The sequence below is a fragment of the Neovison vison genome, chromosome 5, assembly GCF_020171115.1.
Source record: "Neovison vison isolate M4711 chromosome 5, ASM_NN_V1, whole genome shotgun sequence".
Classification (NCBI taxonomy): Eukaryota; Metazoa; Chordata; class Mammalia; order Carnivora; family Mustelidae; genus Neogale; species Neogale vison.
Window position 1 is genome coordinate 38,454,923 of NC_058095.1, and position 17,636 is coordinate 38,472,558.

Here is a 17,636-nt window from a genome sequence, read left to right on the forward strand (position 1 = left end):
CTAATAAAGGGAGAATAAAATAGCTAATGAGGGATTATAAAGTACTTTACCAATATAAAACGCAACATCAAAGCCGAATTATCGTCTTAATTCAGGGCGAAGGGTTCCATTAGCAGGGTAAAAATAAAAAGGACAAAGGGTAGTGTTGCTTTGTACCTTGATAACAGTGTAGATCTCCAAAGTGCGGCTGTTGATCCTCACTGCCCTGTGAACTCTCAACCCAGAAATTTGGCTCTGCTCCTTCCTAACTCTCTTAGGACTTCCCTTACCCACTAAGTCTGGCGATGGCCCCTCTCCGAATGTCCTGACAGACGCAAGCAGGAACTTCTGTCCCGCAGAGCCCGCTTGATAACTGAGAAGACTCCTCTTCCATTTCTCAGCACTTTGATGGTCTCCTCATATCTTTTACCATCTACGCTTAGCAAGACAAATAAAGGGGTCTGAGCAATTAGGAAGTGACAAAGAACTCATGTTCACAAAGAGTGAGTTAAAGGATGCTTGGAATGTTTGAACATACATCCTCAGGACCAGAGTGGGCTGGAGGGCTGAGCAGGCTGCGGGGAATCTGAAACAGGAAAGGCGATGGTACCGAGTGGCTCCTCAGCTAAAGCCCTTAAGAGCTGGGCTTCAGACACATCAGCTTTTCAGAGCAGAAGGATGGAGAAAAGAAATATAATTCATCTCTCATCCCACTGAAGGTAAGAAAAATGCTATTTAAAAACATTATTTCATTTAATGCTAACCCGACCCACTCGGAAAAAATATGGAGTAGTATTGGGAGTACATCAACTCTTGAGTTTTTCCAGAACTTTTCCATGCAGATCACTGGCCTGAGTCCTCATAAAATCTTGGTAGGCAACCCTATAGCTTGCGGCCAGTGGGAGCAAGAGTTTCTTTGAGGCCATGCTGTAGGGATAAAAAAGATAAATAAAATTGTTTCGAACAGATTCTAATTGGTTCCTGCCCTGAAGGAGCTTCCCATCATATCTGGGAGATTAGACAAGACAGCCCAAGAGGACAAGCGAGCGCTTCCAAAATAATATCACAAGAATAAGTTAGCCTGCCCATTCATTCTGTGTTGTCTCAGTGCGGATGTGCTGTGACCTGTGGATTCGCGTTCCCTGTGTGTTGTTGGACAATGGCCTTGAGTGCCTTGTGTGTATGCGAGCGCGTGGCCATAGCTTTCCAGTTGGGCTCTAGTCTCTTGAAAGCAGGAACCCACTCCCTTTTTTTGCAGGGGGACGCTTTCTCTCTCATTAGGGATTATGTTCAACTTAGCACACTGATACTGAAGGAAGACAGTAAGAGAGTAACTGGGGATGGGCTGTTAAGCGGGAAGATTTTCCTGAAAGAGTGAGTTTTGTTCAGGATGACAGAGGAGGTTTGGGTGTGATATAAAAAGGAAGCAAACTCTCCCTTGCTAAGAGGTCAAAATACTGTAAGCTGGCTTTAAAACCTAAACTTACAGGGAGTATACGGAAGGTTTTCGAAGAGAAAGCAGAAATCTGAAAATAAGCATATCCTGATCAAATGACAAAAAACCACCAAATTTATTTGATCTCACATCCGTTTATTAAAACAGATAATTCTACATGCAGACATTTTTTTCTTCACATCTCTGTGTGCCTGGCATTCTGCTCAGTGGTGAATAAGGCCTAGTTTCTGACCCGAAGTAGCTCTGGATCGACTTTAGGGGGAGAGGGAAAGGACTAGTAATTTATTGAAATCTAAGACCTGGGCACTGTATTGATACAACTGTAAGAGGTAAGTGTCATTTAAGAATTTTGAATCTATCATTTTAGGGGACCGATGGGGGAAGGTGTTTGATTCTGAGGACTGAAGGCTACTTAGATTACAGGACTGGGCTGAGAGGTTTGAGGGAGGAAAGAGGCGGAAAGCTGCAGGACTTAGACCTTGAAGTCTGGCTCACAGGGGAAGAGGAGGGGCCCCTTTTTTCCCTATATTGTCGAGGAGATCGGGAAAGGCCCATGAGAAGAAAGTAAAAGGAATTTAGCAGAGAACCAAACTACTTTCCCAGCTCATACATCTTTTCTGTAAAAGGCTACTTAAGAGCCAAGACAGTGTTTTTCTGGTTTCATCCTCTTTAACGCTAGAACCCTGCCAGAAGGGGCCACTTATAGATCTTACTCTTTAGTGCTTGGGAGCCCAAGAAATGCTGCTATGAGCAATTACTCAAATATTCAGAGGATGGAAATACCAATGGGCAGCAATGCCAAGATATCCAGGCGTTATTCACGGAGACCCAGCATAGTGCTGATCCCCAAACACCATCCCTTCCAGGCTCTCGCAACACCATCTTTCACTTTTTCTTTTATCTCCTGCCTGGAAGGCTCCACCATGGGTGGGAATAAAAATCTATTCTCCTGTTGCCTCCAGGCAGCTGCCAGCAGTCTGTTTGCCTTGTTCTTTACTGGCAAATCATTAAACAGTCCCCCCAAAGCAGGCCTCTTCCCCAGGGCCACCCCATGGACAGGGATTCAGAGCTGTGGTCAAAGGGCTGTCAGCACTCGGGCTAGAGCCTTTGGGTCGAATCCAACACAAGCCTCTTCGGACTGTTGCCTCTTCGGAACAGAAGCCTCCTTGGCCAGATCTCAACCCCCAGTGGCTTCTGAGGAGAGACTCTGGGCATCTGAGTTGGCTGGTGTCCTGAATAATTTTGTCCTTCTCCTCCTAATGTCATTTCTTAGCACAGCTACCTTAGAGCCCCTCTATTGTTTCTTGACCAAAGTGCAGGCCCATGCTCCATTTTCTCCCCACTCACTTTCCAATGTACATGCAGTCTTGTGTTTATAGCCCCGGATCTGGGGACGGGGACCAGCCAAGCAAATGCCATAACTTCCCATCCCCACTCACAACGTGAAGTTCAAAGCTGACCACAGATTTAGTTGTGCTGGCCCATCTGGATACAGGATCTGTCCCTCAAAGGATGTATGAGCACCGCGGTGAGCAGGTCGTGGATAGCTGGCACCGAGTTTGTGGGGTGACTTGGAGTCCCCGCAACCTCTGAGCAGGAGACTAGGCCTGAAAGACATGGCATGTGTGAAATAACCAGATTAACGTGGCTGTTTCACACCCTGGCGTTAAACTCACCAACCTCAGCTCTGCTGGGAGTCCGGACAGGCCTGTGGCATATTGACGTGAATAATCTGATGTCCTCAAGTCTCATTTCTGCGGTCTTCTTTCACAGAGGCTGTCTGGTTTTAGTCTGTGGTCTTTTTGGTGTTAAAATCTCGACAGAAGTAATGGTTCCAGCAGGTCTCTAAATTTCTGCCATCCCTGGCACGAGTTTAGCTGTAACAGCAGCAAAATCGGAAAGCAGACGGTGTCAAGACTGTCCTCAGGCAGCATCCTGGGCTGGGCTGGAGCCCTGTGGGGGGCGGTGAACTAGTGTCATGTGGTAAGAGCGAAGGCCGCCCATAGGAGGGGCCCTGGTCCAAGCCTCCTTAGACCCTTATCCTGGAAATGGGAGGGCAAGTGTTGCCCTAGCGATACTGCCACCCGTGCCAAGACCCCAGCTCTTGCTCGGATGACCTCTTTTAACAAGACTTAGGTAAATGAGGGGCCTCGAGCAGTGCTTCCCGAAGGATGGAAGGCAGTGAAGGCGGTAGGGTCTCCCTGCGACAGTGGTCACTGACTGAGGGGCAGAACTCAGCTGACACCTCAGGACCTCCTAGCGTGGGATTCTTAGAGGTTTGATCTCTGAGAGCCTCACCTGGTGGAGGAGAGGAGTTCAAACTGTGTGACTGGCGTGTCTTCCGAGGTCTTGACCTTCGTGGGCCTCAGGATTTTGGCATCCTGTTTCATAGCTTTCCTTCTAAAGAGCATTGATGTAATTAAAACATTTGGTGAGCTCCCTCTTCTTTGCTCCTAACTTCCTGAGTAGCTTCCAGAAGTCATTCTGGGCTGAGTCAGGACAAGCCGTGTTTCTGGGTGGGAAGAGAATGGACAGAAGCTCTACCTCTTGGGTGGCGGAGATTTTCCTCTTTCCCTGTGATGATTGCCAAGTAAGCTTCTTCTCTGATATCAATTTATTTCAAAAGCAACTTAGTTAGCTCTTTCTTCTTTCCCCTCCCTTCTTCCTGCTCATGACTCTGCTTCTGACCCTGTGAACTACCCAGCCATAGAGGCCAGGCAAAGTGTGGGGTCAGGAAAACCCCACCGTGGAGGCCATTTTAGGGTCATGAGGTCCACTTATATCATGGAGTTTGTCCAAGATCCGAGAGAAGGATAGGTGAATTTTAAAACTGAAGAATGAAACCTGTAATGTGGAGCGAGACAGAAGGGGAAATTGTAGTCTGGTTGAAAGACCATTATTGGGGTCTGAGCTTCTGTGACCTCTAATTTCAGGTCACACCTTTCTCATCCTAAACAAATATGGACTGTTCACTGGGAAAGCATCTCTGAGTGGTGTCTGGGTCTGGCTACCTTTGTTTGGCTAGGAGAAGAGATGAGATAAGCCCTAGGGAACAGAAGGGAAACAGGGCTGCTGGGCAGAAGGAGCCTAGGCCCGGAAGGAAGAGGAGCAAACAGACCTTACTACTGTGTTGTTGCTGAGAATGATTCAAGTTGGAACATTCTACAGATGGAGGTCCTGAAGCCTTCCACCCATGCATTGCGGTATGCACCTAATGCTTGCTGTACCGTGCAGAACCCCTCCTACTGCACACCCCTGGAGGTGGCATGGCTGGATAGAGAGGATACTGGCATTGAATTCTGGAGCCCTCCACCTCCTTTAACTAGCTGTGTGGCCATGGGCAGTCTGTGACTTGAGTCTCCCATTCCTCATCTGTCAAAAGTAAGTTTTGAATGGAGGCATGAACCAGGCCCGGCTATTAGTAATTCACAACTCTTTATAATAAACTATATGGCAACTGGATTCAAATGAAATTTTATTAATTCTTTCAGCAAATACAAAGGACCTCCAAAATGCAAGCCCCAGGCTGGACTTTTTTTTTTTTTTTTAAGATTTTATTTATTTATTTGAAAGAGAGCAAAAGTGATCATGATCGCAGAGGGAGAGGGAGAAGCAGAACCGCTGAGTGGGAGCCCAATGTTAGGATCATGACCGAGCCCAAGGCAGATGCCTAACTGACTGAACCATCCAGGCACCCCCCGCCCCCTCTAGACTTCTGATGAGCTCATGTTCTGTCTCAGACTTTGTCCCCTTGCTTCCTGTTGGAAGCTGGCACATCATTTCCGTTCTCGTGTCAGCCCAGTTGCTCACTGGCACACTTGTCCGCCAGGAGGTTCTCTGCATCAAGGGAGAAACACAGGAGGCCTCTGTCACCCATCCTCTCTCTGCCAGTCCACTCTCATCAGGGAGCCCGAGGCTGTGCAGGAATACATTTTCCTTGTTTAAAAAAATATTAACAGAATAAAAGGAAACCCCTTTTGACAATTTCCCAGCCTCCCAGCTTAATTCAGTAGGAAACTCAGCCATCCCAAAGATTGTAGTGACAAGCTAAGGTAAGGAAGAGAATGAGGTCTAGAGGTTTCCAAATCCAAGCCTAATCAGTCACCATTAGGATCTAACCTGTGGTTGTGAACATTGACCTCTTTAATAAAGGACAAGGTGGCCAAACTAGGCCTCCGAGGCTGTTCTGGTGCTGCAGGCAGGAAGCAGCCACTTCAGGCCCAACTCTGTTTCCCAACGCCCGAGCTACAGAGCTTGACTTTATGATACTGGTGTGTCCTACTGCTGGAGATAAGAGTCAGGTAGTACTAAGTGCAGGTAATGGAGGTTGCACAGGAGAGATTGATTATAAAATCTGAAAAGAGGAAATGGGGAGAAAGGTGCCTTTGATGCCTGGCCAATGTTCCTGATTACAAAGGCAAAATTGTAGCAGGCAGTAAAGTTCCTGTCCAAGGCCTGGGTGAAGGTCCGTATGTGGAATCAGAGAACTAAGAGATTATTGCAGCAGAGGTGGGGGGAGGAGGGTGGCTGGAAACAAGAGACTGTAAAGAATTGCTTGCAAAAGCACACGCCCTAAGATGAGGAGATGCCGCGGATAAAGAAAGACCAGCATTAAGTTTGGGGCTCGGTTGAGCCCTGGAATGCCCTTTGTGAGGAGGTAATGAGATCACGTGGCCGCTTCACGGGAAGGAGGCAGGCTGAGAACTGGAAGAGCTTGTTCAGTGGGGTTTGGGGGGCTGAACACAGGAGGGAAGTGACCGTGGGTAATGAGCTGTCCCAGACTGTGCCTTGTAGAACACTGGCATTCAGAGACACTGTTGACAATCACCAAGGGAGTAGCACTCAGAAAGGTCTTTGTCCCTTCCACTGAGGAGGGATTTTACTGTTGCAAATGCAATAATAAAACAACTACCATTTAATGAGCATTGACTGAGTGTTGGGCTCGGTGCTAGGCATATATTCATTATCTCTGTTCTTCATGATAATCCTCCCATTCTGTAGGTGAAGAATGTGGGGCTCAGAAAGGCTAAGTAACCTGCCCTAGATCATACAGGCAAACGACGGAGTCAGAATTGGAGCCTTAGGTCTATTTTGGAAGGGAGGGGGAAAATCAGAACAAATAAGTTAAAGGAGGAAGACAGAGACATAGAGAACAGATCCAAGAATAGGAAGTACAACACATACCACTAAAGGACAATATTCATGTCTTTTCATAGTTGTATAAAATATGTGTGCAAAGCTGAGTTCTCAGCCAGAGTGGCCTGGACCCTGAGAGAAAGTTCAGGCTCCTCTTCATTTGCCCTCATGGCAGCATATGGGATAGGGTGTCCCATCTTCTGACCTTTCAGAAACACACAGATAACCAATTCTTAAGCCTGTCAGGTTTTGGGGGGCCCTCCCCAGCCACACCCTCTCTGAATACCACAAACCTCTTTCTCTTGGCTCTCTCTGGGTGTCACTGAGAGGACAGGTGACACCTTATTAGAAGACCTTGCATCCTAAGGAGGCAGGTGCATTTGGATCTATTTTCTTCTCAGGGGCCTTCTTCCCAGCTGAAAATCCCCTGGAGGAGGAAGCAAAGACAGCCCGGGTTACACCCAAGGAAGACTAAAACTGCTTTGCTAGGTAATGAATGGTGTCCTAGTTGAATGACTTTTTTTTTTTTTGGTTTGATTTTTAATCTGAGAATACTTGAAAAAAATCTTACTGTAAAAGAGTCAAACCATACAAAAGTGTAATGAGTATGGTTTTCATGCTACAAATATAACTGTCAAGAAATCTGTTTTCTGGGCGCCTGGGTGGCTCAGTGGGTTAAGCCGCTGCCTTCGGCTCGGGTCATGGTCTCAGGGTCCTGGGATCGAGACCAGCGTCGGGCTCTCTGCTCAGCAGGGAGCCTGCTTCCTCCTCTCTCTCTCTGCCTGCCTCTCTGCCTACTTGTGATCTCTCTCTGTCAAATAAATAAATGGAATCTTAAAAAAAAATCTGTTTTCTTGAGAGCTTCCCTTCACAGAGCAGCTGAAACAAATATCTGGGAGACCCCTCTGAAGCTTGTCTGTGCTGGTCACCACAAATGTGCCCATTGTTCAGGTATAAGTGTTCGCTTGAAATCTGCAGAGGTGCGTCATCTTTGCCCAGGCCCAGGCTTCTGGAAACTACCCTACTGCTCCTGTGGCCCAGCCTGCAGACTCCTACAACTTGGCATATCCCCAGACTCTGCCCCCCATTCTCTAGGATTCCTGGGACTCTAATGGCCCCCACTCCCCCCCCCACCCTACACACTCCTTTCTGCCTCCAGGACACTCAATATTTTCCTCAAGGAGTTCAGTCCTTCACAAAAGGCAGGAAGATAGGTCTTTAGCAACACTTGCTTTGGGCAAGTGCCCCTGAGGCAGGGAAATAGAGGGGGGTGGGGCCTCTTTTCTTGGAATGGCAGGAAAAAAAAGACAGAGAACAAAACATAAATAGCTTTCATTCTTTTCTGTTCTTCCCCAACAGCAAAAAAAAAAAAAGAAACTCAAATTAGTATCTTGGTATATCATCCTGACTGAAATGTTCAAAGCAAAAGCACCAAACTCCATCTTCACCGTCTGCTCTCTAAATCATCTCCCAAAGCCAGCTTTACCAGAATTTTGGTGTGCATTGTGTTGCCTTTATTAAAGTTAACTGTCAGCTATCTGGGCGTCGACCTTTAATATTTAATAGAAAAAATACCGGTCGAGTACCTACTGTGTGGCAGGCACCAAAGGGGCGCCATGGCTTGCAAGGGGGGACCAAGAATGGGAAGGGAATGGTAAGCCCAGAGCAGGCAGAACCTTTAAGCTGTGTTTATAGACACAGACTTTATTCCAAGAGCTATGAGAAGCCTTTTAAGAGCTTAAAGTGGAAGAATGACACGGGTTAGCATTTTAGACCACTCTGGCTTTAGTGTATAGAGAACTGGGGTTGGGGGGAGTGAGATGACCCCAGTTAAGAGGTTATTTCAGCAAACTGGAACAGCAAAGATGGCAGCCTGTATTAGAGTAGCCAGAGTGGGAACAGAGGAAAGAGGACAAAGAGGAGACATGTTTGGGAGATAGGATTGTTAGAATCTGGTGATTGGTGGCTGTTGCTGGTGGGGCTAGGGCTGAAGGAGAGAGAGGAAGCTAGGAGGACAACATCTGGCTTGGGTAGGAGGTGGATGGAGATTTCAATCCCTAAAATAAAGAACACAGGAGGAGCGGTTTTGAGGGATAAAATGATTAGTTCAATTTTGATCATGTGGAGATTGAGATGTCTCACTTAAGCTTCTTCAGACAGAAACATCCAGGCCCAAAATATCAGACATTTGGTCTGGAAGTCAAGAGAGGTCTGGGGGCACATATGTTTGTAATCAATGATCTCTGAAAGCCATGCACTGGCTGGACTCACCCAGGGGGTGCTTGGAGAGTGAAAAGAAAGGAAGGTGGAGGATAGAAGTCACCAGTGTTTCAGGGACTTATTAAGGAATGTCTAATTAGGATGGCCATGAGTTGGGGGAAGGCATCATGTTTTCAAAGTAAAATGGAAATTATTCTTAATTTATTATGATTATTTTTTACATTATCCTACTTCTTCATTTCTTCTGATCTCAGCTATTATAATTCTGGACATGTTACTTAACATTTATTTATTTTTTTTTAGTTTTTTAAAAATTCTGGTTAGTTAACATAAAGTGTGATATTAATCTCAGATGTAGAATTTAGTGATTCGACACTTCTTACAACACCTGGTGCTCATCAGTTGACAAGTGCCCTCCTTTATCCCCATCACCTATTCAGTTCATCCCCACCCCACCCCCCACCTGCCCCCAGTACCATCACTTCTCTACAGTTAAGAGCCTGTTTCCTTGGTTTGTCTTTCTCTCTCTTTTTCCCCCCTTTGCTCATTTGTTTTGTTTTTAAATTCCACATATGAGTGAAATCATACGGTATTTGTCTTTCTCCGAGTTGTTTTGCTTAGCATAATGCTCTCTAGCTCCATCCACATCATTGCAAATGGCGAGATTTCATCCTTTTTTTAATGAGTAATAGTCCCTTGTGTTCCTTTACCACATCTTCTTATCCATTCATCAGTCAGTGGATACTTGGGCTGTGTCTATAATTTAGCTGTTGTAGATCATGCTGCTGTAAACATCAGGGTGAGTGTTTCCCTTTGAACTAGTATTTTTGTATTCTTTGGGTAAATACCTCGTAGTGCGATTGCTGATTGTAGGGTAGTTCTATTTTTAACTTTTTGAGGAACCTCCATACTGTTTTCCAGAGTGGCTGCACCAGCTTGCATTCCCACCAGCAGTGTAAGAGAGTTCCCCTTTCCTCACATCCTTGCCAACATCTGCTATTTCTTGTGTTGTTGATCTTAGCCATTCTCACAGGTGTAAGGTGACATATCTCATTGTAGTTTTGATTTGCATTTCCCCGATGATGAGTGATGATGAGCACCTTTTCATATGTCTGTTGCCCATCTGCATATCTTCTTTGGAAAAATGTTTATGTCTTCTATTTTTTAATTGGATTATTCATTTTCGGAGGGTGTTGAGTTGTATAAATTTTTTTTTCTTCAAATATTTATTTAGGGGCGCCTGGGCAGCTCAGTGGGTTAAGCCGCTGCCTTTGGCTCAGGCTCAGGTCATGATCCCAGGGTCCTGGGATCGAGCCCCGAATCGGGCTCTCTGCTCAGCAGGGAGCCTGCTTCCTCCTCTCTCTCTGCCTGCCTCTCTGCCTGTTTGTGATCTCTCTGTCAAATAAATAAATAAAATCTTAAAAAAAAATCTTTAGAGGCACCTGAGTGGCTCAGCATGACCTCAGCCTCTGCCTTAGGCTCAGGTCATGATCTCAGGGTAATGGGATCAAGCCCTGCATCAGGCTTTCTGCTGAGCGGGGAGCCTGCTTCCCCCTCTCTCTCTGCCTGCTGCTCTGCCTACTTGTGATCTCTCTCTCTCTGTCAAATAAATAAAATTAAAAAAAATAAATTAAAAAATATCTAAAAAAGAATAAGTGAATCTGTAAATTGCTTTAGGCAGACATTTTAACAGTATTTGTTCTTTTAGTCCATGAGCGAATGTCTTTCTGTTTCTTTGTGTCATCTTCTATTCTTTTGTTAGCATTATAATTTCCAGAATACAGGTCTTTCACATCTTTGGTTAGGTTTATTCCTAGGTATCTTTTGTTTTTGGTGCAATTGTAAATGGGACTGATTTCTTTTTTTATTTTTAAAGATTTTATTTATTTGAAAGAGAGAGAGAACACAAGCAGGGGCAGAGGGAGAAGCAGACTTCCCACTGAGCAGGGAGCCCAACATGGGGCTCAATCCCAGGACCCCGAGATCATGACCTGAGCTGAAGGCAGATGCCCAACCAACTGAGCTACCCAGATGCCCCAAATGGGATTGATTTCTTAATTTTTCTTTCTGCTGCTTCATTATTGGTGTATAGAAATACAATAGATTTCCATACACTGATTTTATATCCTGCGACTTTACTGAATTCATGTATCAGTTCTAGTAGATTTTTTGGTTGAGTCTTTTGGGTTTTCTATATGTATCATATCATATGCGAACAGTAAAAGTTTGACTTCTTCCTTGCTGGTCACTTAACCACTTAACGCCTCAGTTTCTTCATCTGATGAAGATGGAGACAGTAGTTTCTAGAACAATCACCATCATCACTAGCCTGGACAATGGAGGGTTGACTCTGCATTCATTTGGAGTTACATGACTCCAGAGGCCGGAGTCAGATAATCTTGTGTGACCTTCACTTCCCTGTGCCTCAAGCTTCATTCTCTTCTTTAGATGGGGATGATCACAGCTACCTCATAGTGAGATAGCATCTAGAGGGCCTGGTATGCAAGAGGCATTGACTAATAGCTAATTTCCTCCCCTCCCCTCCTCCATAACCTTTTCAGGACCAGACAAGTCTGGTGACTCCGACACTAAGTTTTCCTCCTGAATCTCATCGGAGGCATCCTCCAATACCGCACCGCTTTGTGTATGCTGGTTCCCTCTGCAGAGGTCTGAGGGCAGAGTGGTGATTAAATATTTGCACACCTTTCTCTAAAGACAACTCTTCTCTGAGGTGACCTACCCCTCAGTTGACACCCTGGTCCATGAGAGGCATGCTGGAGTTATCTGAAGAAGGCTGACCATGGGTCGCAGCTGGAGAGCAAGCCAAGGTGGACTCCCACGGCTTCAATCTGTCTCCTGAAGGGGGATCTCCCACCTCTTTGTTCTGTTGGAACAGCTGCCTTCTGCCTCCTGACCACCCCAGACAGTTTTCTGTCATTACCGAGGAACCTTCTCCAGTGCAAACTTGTAGTCTCTGCTCCTCGGTCTGGAGCTTGCTGACCTTTCCAGCCTAGTCTCCTGCCTGTCCCTCCCCACCAGACCTGATTGCTGGAAGTCCCTCTCAGACCCCTGCTGATGCTTCCACGCTGGGCATAGGCTGTACCTCCTCTGCCAAGAATGCATCCTCCCCCTTCCAGTGGGCCCAGCGGGTGAGCACCACCTGCTCAGAATCCGAGGGAGTCCTGAAGCCCGCTGCTGTCCTGCAGGCCTTTGCATGAACCTGTCATAACATCACCCTACAGTGTATTTGTAACTTGTCTTCTGAGCTTCTTTAAGGCAAAGAGCCCATCTTATTTATTGTTGACTCCCCCACGGATCACACAGGGCCTGGCACCAGGGGGGCCATCGGTGTTGGTAGAATGAAGAAATGAAGGGATGTTTGGCTGGACAAATGGGCAGACAGACAGATAATGGGCCTGAAGTGAGAACAACCCGGGCTCTGGCTGGCCTTTTTCCAGGGTTTGGTAGGGGGTTGTGCGTAACATTTCTTCACACTAAACTTTGGTAGGGGGATGTGCGTAACATTTCTCCACACTAAACTTTCTCCACCCCAGACTAGTACTCCTTAAATTCTGGGAGCAAGAATGGCAGTCCCATCTCAACACCCCCTGCCCAAAGATGTGTATTCACAAGACTGGAATTCAAAGCTGGGTGGTGTCTGTGTTTGAGACCCCACTATGTTCGGGTAACTGCAGTGACAGTGAGAAGAAGTAGCATGACAGTGCTCTCAGAAAGTGACTGTGCCCGTAAGTCCCTCACCAGCATCATCATCTTCAGAGACAGCCTCATAAATTCAAAATGCTGTCTGGTTCCTCTGATGCTTCTTTCTAGAAGTCCTTTAGACTTCAGCAGCAGCGGACAGGGGAGTAGGCATGCCTTCCTCATGCAGAATCCCCTTTCTTGCCGCATACACTGGGTTTCCACGCGAGATCGTACTTTGTCTCACAGCACTCTAGGAAACTTAGACTCACGTGGGCCTTTGAGTCACCTTGCGTATACAGAGGGCACTCTTGTCCCTCTGCCGGGGGGGATCCTTTGGTCTGTCAGCACACATTGGGCCCACCCGCCCCTGAGTCACTACTCCGCACTGACTGGGATAGGGACACAGGGTCCCAGACTGGCCCTGCCACACCCTCAGAGCAGAGGCACTGGGCTGTCCCCTCTCTACTGCATTGCTGCTGAGGACAGGATGAGCCCCCAGAAAGTGTGATGTTCAAGGCTGTTAGCCAAGCCTCACTCTCCCTGCCTGTGCCCGGCTTTATCCCAGGATGGGCCCAGGGCAGGGGCAAAGGGAGCTATTGAGAACAACAAGGCAGTGCCGAGTGAGAAGACCCAAGCCATGTGAGAGCTGGGGATCTCAGGGGACACCCAGGGGATCTCAGGGGATCTCAGGAGGCACTGTTGGCACCCAGCTGCCCTGGGAGAGCATGGAGGGAAGGCAAGGTTCTGAACGTGCTGATGTGGGCTCTTAGCTTGGGGTTTTGGAGCAGATAGAAGAAGTAGGAGGTTAGAGAGGCTGGGGCAGTGTGAGGGTTGTTGGAGTGGCTCTGCAGCAGACTCTTCATGGAGGTCCCCCTTTTGGACACCCTCCTGCCTACCTGCTCCCTGCCTCCGTGTGTTCTTGGCCCTGGCACCCCGGAAATGACAACTGATGGTTACTAGTTTCCTCTGAGGCCTTCAGATGAGAAGCCCTGCTCTTTCTCATCACTAGGAGACCTGCCTTGTCCCTGCCTGGAACAGTGGGCAGGTGCTTGTTTCCTGCCGCTTACCACCTCCCCTTGAGCCTCCCTAACCTCTCCCTCTCTCCCTCTCTCTGCAGTCCCACCCCCTGTACCTGTGCAACGCCAGCGATGACGACAATCTGGAGCCTGGATTCATCAGCATCGTCAAGCTGGAGAGTCCCCAGCGGGCCCCCCGCCCCTGCCTGTCCCTGGCCAGCAAGGTGGGTTCACACCTGCCCCCACACACGCTCTGAACTTCACCCAGCTCCAGGCCGTGAGAGGCCCCTTTGTTCTCTGTCCCCTTGCTGCCTAGGAGAGATGGGTCCAGTTCACTCGGGTTTTCCTAACTCATGGTGGGTCTGAGAGGGGTGGAAATTCAAGCCTCTGTCCCTTTCCCCACCACTACCCTCTACCAGCAGAGCCTGTCATCTAGGGCATGCTGTCTGCCCCATATCCACCCCCATCACCTGGATGTTCCTAAACCCCTTTCCCTGCCCAGATCAGAGCAAGGAGGGGTCAGTTGAAGGGCTTTTCCACCTCTCAGAAATTTTAACAGAGCGTATGCAAGAATAGCAGAAACAGATGCCATTGCCTTATCCGTAAGCAGTTCCCATTCTCCCTGCAAGATTGCAAACCAGTGGCTCCACGTTTCCACGGGGCATCGCTGGCGGGAGCTGGTGGCAGCTGCCGCCTCTCCACTGTGCCGGGCTCTCGGGTTTGCCTCGCTCCTCCCTGGCCTGCTACTTCAAAGGCCCTGTGAACATGTGCATTTGTGATTCCTGCTCTAATATTAGTTACCGTTCCCTGTGCGCTGACCGTGGGCCGGGTGGGACAGATTTTTTATGTATCATCTTGTTTACTTTGCATAACAGTCAGGAAAGCTAGGCATTTTTATTCTCTATTTGACGTATGAGACAAGTGAGGGTCAGAAAACTTAAATAACTGGGGCGCCTGGCTGGTGCAGTCAGTGGAGCATGCGACTCTTGATCTCAGGGCTGTGAGTTCAAGCCCCACCTTGGGTGTAGAGAGTATTAAAAAAATAAAGAAAGAAACTTAAAAAAAAAAAAGAACAAAAAAAAACCTAAGTAACTTGCTAGGGTTACAGAGCTAGGAAGGGGTGGAGCTGTGATTTGAACTGAGCCTTGTCTACTTCCCAAACCTGGGCTTTTAATCTCCTTGAGCTGTTGCCTCCCATTCTGGCCGGGAACACTGAATGCATATGAGAAGATTCTCATGGTGACCTAAGCCAGAGATTAGTTAGATTCTATGCAGGTGAGTAAGGTCAGCTTAGAGGAAGGGGTCCCGCTCCCTGCTCCCCCGTGGGGTAAAAAGAGGAAGCTTCCCGTCCCAGCCCCTGTGCCTGCTCATTGTGCCTGGGTCCAGATTCCCCTAGGGGTTTCCTGATCCTCCTGAGGCCTGCTTCCTGAGCCAGGAGTCTCAAGGAAACAGCCTGGGTTCTTCCATGAGCCCATGGAGGGGACAGGGATGTGGGCAGGATTCAAAAGTGGCCCCACACGTGAGTGAAGCTGCTCTGCCAGGCTGGCCACACCAGTGCAGAAGGGGGCGGGGGGAGGATGTGGGAAATGGGGGCCAGGACACACCTGGAAGGGGGAGAGCATGGTTTCAATGCAAGACTGTGTGTCTTGGGGCATCTGGGTACCTCGGTTGGTTAAGTGGCTGATTCTTGGTTTCAGCTCAGGTCATGATCTTGGGGTGGTGAGCTCAAGCCCCACGTGGAGCCCCCCCCTTTGTTAGGCTTGGCGCTTAGTGGGGAATCTGCTTCAGGATTATCTCTCTCCCTCTGCCTCTCCTTCAAAAAATAAGTAAATCTAGGGACGCCTGGGTGGCGCAGTTGGTTAAACGACTGCCTCCGGCTCAGGGCGTGATCCTGGAGTCCCGGGATCGAGTCCCACATCAGGCTCCCAGCACCATGGGGAGTCTGCTTCTCCCTCTGACCTTCTCCTCGCTCATGCTCTCTCTCACTGTCTCCCTCTCTCAAATAAAAAAAAAAAAAAAAAAAAATAAGTAAATCTAAAAAAAAAAAAAAAGAAGAAGAAGAAGAAGACTTTGTGGGTCTTTAACAGCAGCAGAATTTTGTTAGATTGAAGCTACCCTGCTTCTGGCTGTTCCATCTCCCTTGCTTTACAGAATATGGGCAAATGTCATTCATTTATTCATTTGGTAGATGAGTACCTAGTGTTTGGTAGTACGAACGAACGTGAGGGCAGAGAGAGAGAGAGCATGTGTGTGTGTGTGTGTGTGTGAGAGAGAGAGAGAGAGAGAGAGATGCAGGTGTGGGAGGAGAGAAAAGGAAAGAAGGCCTCAGAGAAGCGCCACTCTTCTTCTAAAGCCGGGTATGATCTCCCATACTGTGAACACTGGGCCACGTCAGGACACCGTCCACACGGAAGGTTTCCTCCTCCTCCTGGGAGGATCGCGCTCCTCCGGGAGAACTGAGGCACGTGCGCAGAGGCTAGGAAACAAGGAACATGGGGGGAGTGCTCTTTGAGGCACTTAACCTTATTGTGCCTTTGTTTCCTCTGCCATAAAATGGGGCTTTTATTTTCTACCCCAGTGATCATTGTGAGGATAAAAATGATGTATGTCAAGTACCAAATGGTGCCTGAGCTAAAACAAACACAGAAACAAAAAACCATTAGGGGTTTAGAAGAAGTGCCTTGGCCCGACCCTGAGACCTGCTTTTCTTCCACAGCTTTGGTAGTTGCCGCTCAGGCTTCCTCCCCTGCACTCGCTCCTCAGCTGCTTCACACAGGGCTTCTCCTCTCCCTCATCTCTGTGGGCGTGCGCTAGCCCCGTGTTCTCCAGCAGGGCAGGTCCAAGGCTTCCCTTACACCTCATCCTTTGGCCTCACCAAGCAGCTCCTACCTAGGGCCCCCTGGCCCAAAGGAGGTCTGTGAAGGTAGGAATGGAGGTGTCTGAGCTACTTCCAAGATTTATAAGTCCCACAAACTTAACTAAAATATTTATTTTTTGCTTTTGGTTACAAGTTATCTCATAGGAAAATGAATTATACATAACAAATGCAGTTAGTTTGGTAAACATTTGAAAAAATATGGCTTGGGGTGCCTGGTTAAGCCCCTGCCTTCCGTCAGTTAAGCATCTGCCTTCAGCTCAGGTCATGATCCTGGGGTTCTGGGATGGAGCCCCTCATTGGGCTCCCTGCTCAGCGGGGAGTCTGCTTCTCCCTCTCCCTCTCCCTCTGCCCCTTCCCCTGCTGCTTCTCTCTCTCTCGCTCTCATACTACCTCTAATAAATAAATAAAACCTTTAAAGAAAATTAAAAAAATAAAAAATATATGGCTCATGGGCAGCATAGGGAAAAGGTGGGTTTTAGCGATAAAAGTTTGAGAACTGCTGACTTCCATCAGCTCTGCTCTGGAATACGGATTAGCGTTAGTGCTGTTGTCACCATCGACAGAGCTGGGGGTCTTGAGGCGACAGCCCTGGGCCTGAAGCCCGGCATGTCCATTGCCCCTCAGTGTGACCTGGACACTTTAGCTCACCTCTCTGGGTCTCTTGTTTCCTCATTCGCAGACGGGAAATAATAATGGAACTTACATCAGAAAGTAATTGTGAAGATTTCATGGGACAGTGCAGATGGAGGCTCTCAGCCCCCTGCCAAGCACATAGGAACCACTCAGTGATCACAGTTATCACTATTGTCATCACTGGGACCATCAACCCACGCTTTCAGAGTTAACAAGATTGGTTTTTTTCTTTTATTGGTACTTCCTCTTGATCTTCTCTGAAACCCTCACCATAATTTTTCTGGACTCTTCAGTTCCTGTCACTGCTACCCCCTCCCCCTATCTAGTCATCCAAATTGGTTTCTGTTTCTCTGTGAGCAACTCCACAGCCATCCTTGTGATTGCACAGGCCCCAATCACGTCATGCCTGGACTAGAGCAGTGGCCCATTTCCTGGTGGAAGACAGCAAGGCCCCGCCTCTCCTACCATAGAGACCATGACCTGGTAACTAGGCCCTTGGAAGACTGAAGTCCTGAGTGGGAATCCTGCCTCCATTGCTTATCATCTTTGTGATCCTGGGCAAGTTGTTTGGTCTCTCTGAGCCTCAGTTCCTTCAGATCAAAACTGATGACTGTCT

The 17,636-nt window shown here is 47.9% G+C and overlaps 1 protein-coding gene across 2 annotated transcripts in view; it reads left to right on the plus strand.

Moving 5' to 3' along the window:
- Window positions 1-17,636, plus strand: part of RNF43 (ring finger protein 43) — a 63,506-nt gene that overhangs the window by 33,601 nt on the left and 12,269 nt on the right. For both annotated transcript variants that reach the window (XM_044248594.1, XM_044248595.1), the window contains one exon: window positions 13,611-13,733. In XM_044248594.1, the coding sequence (XP_044104529.1) occupies window positions 13,611-13,733 (123 nt within the window). The remainder of the gene's footprint in view (window positions 1-13,610; window positions 13,734-17,636) is intronic.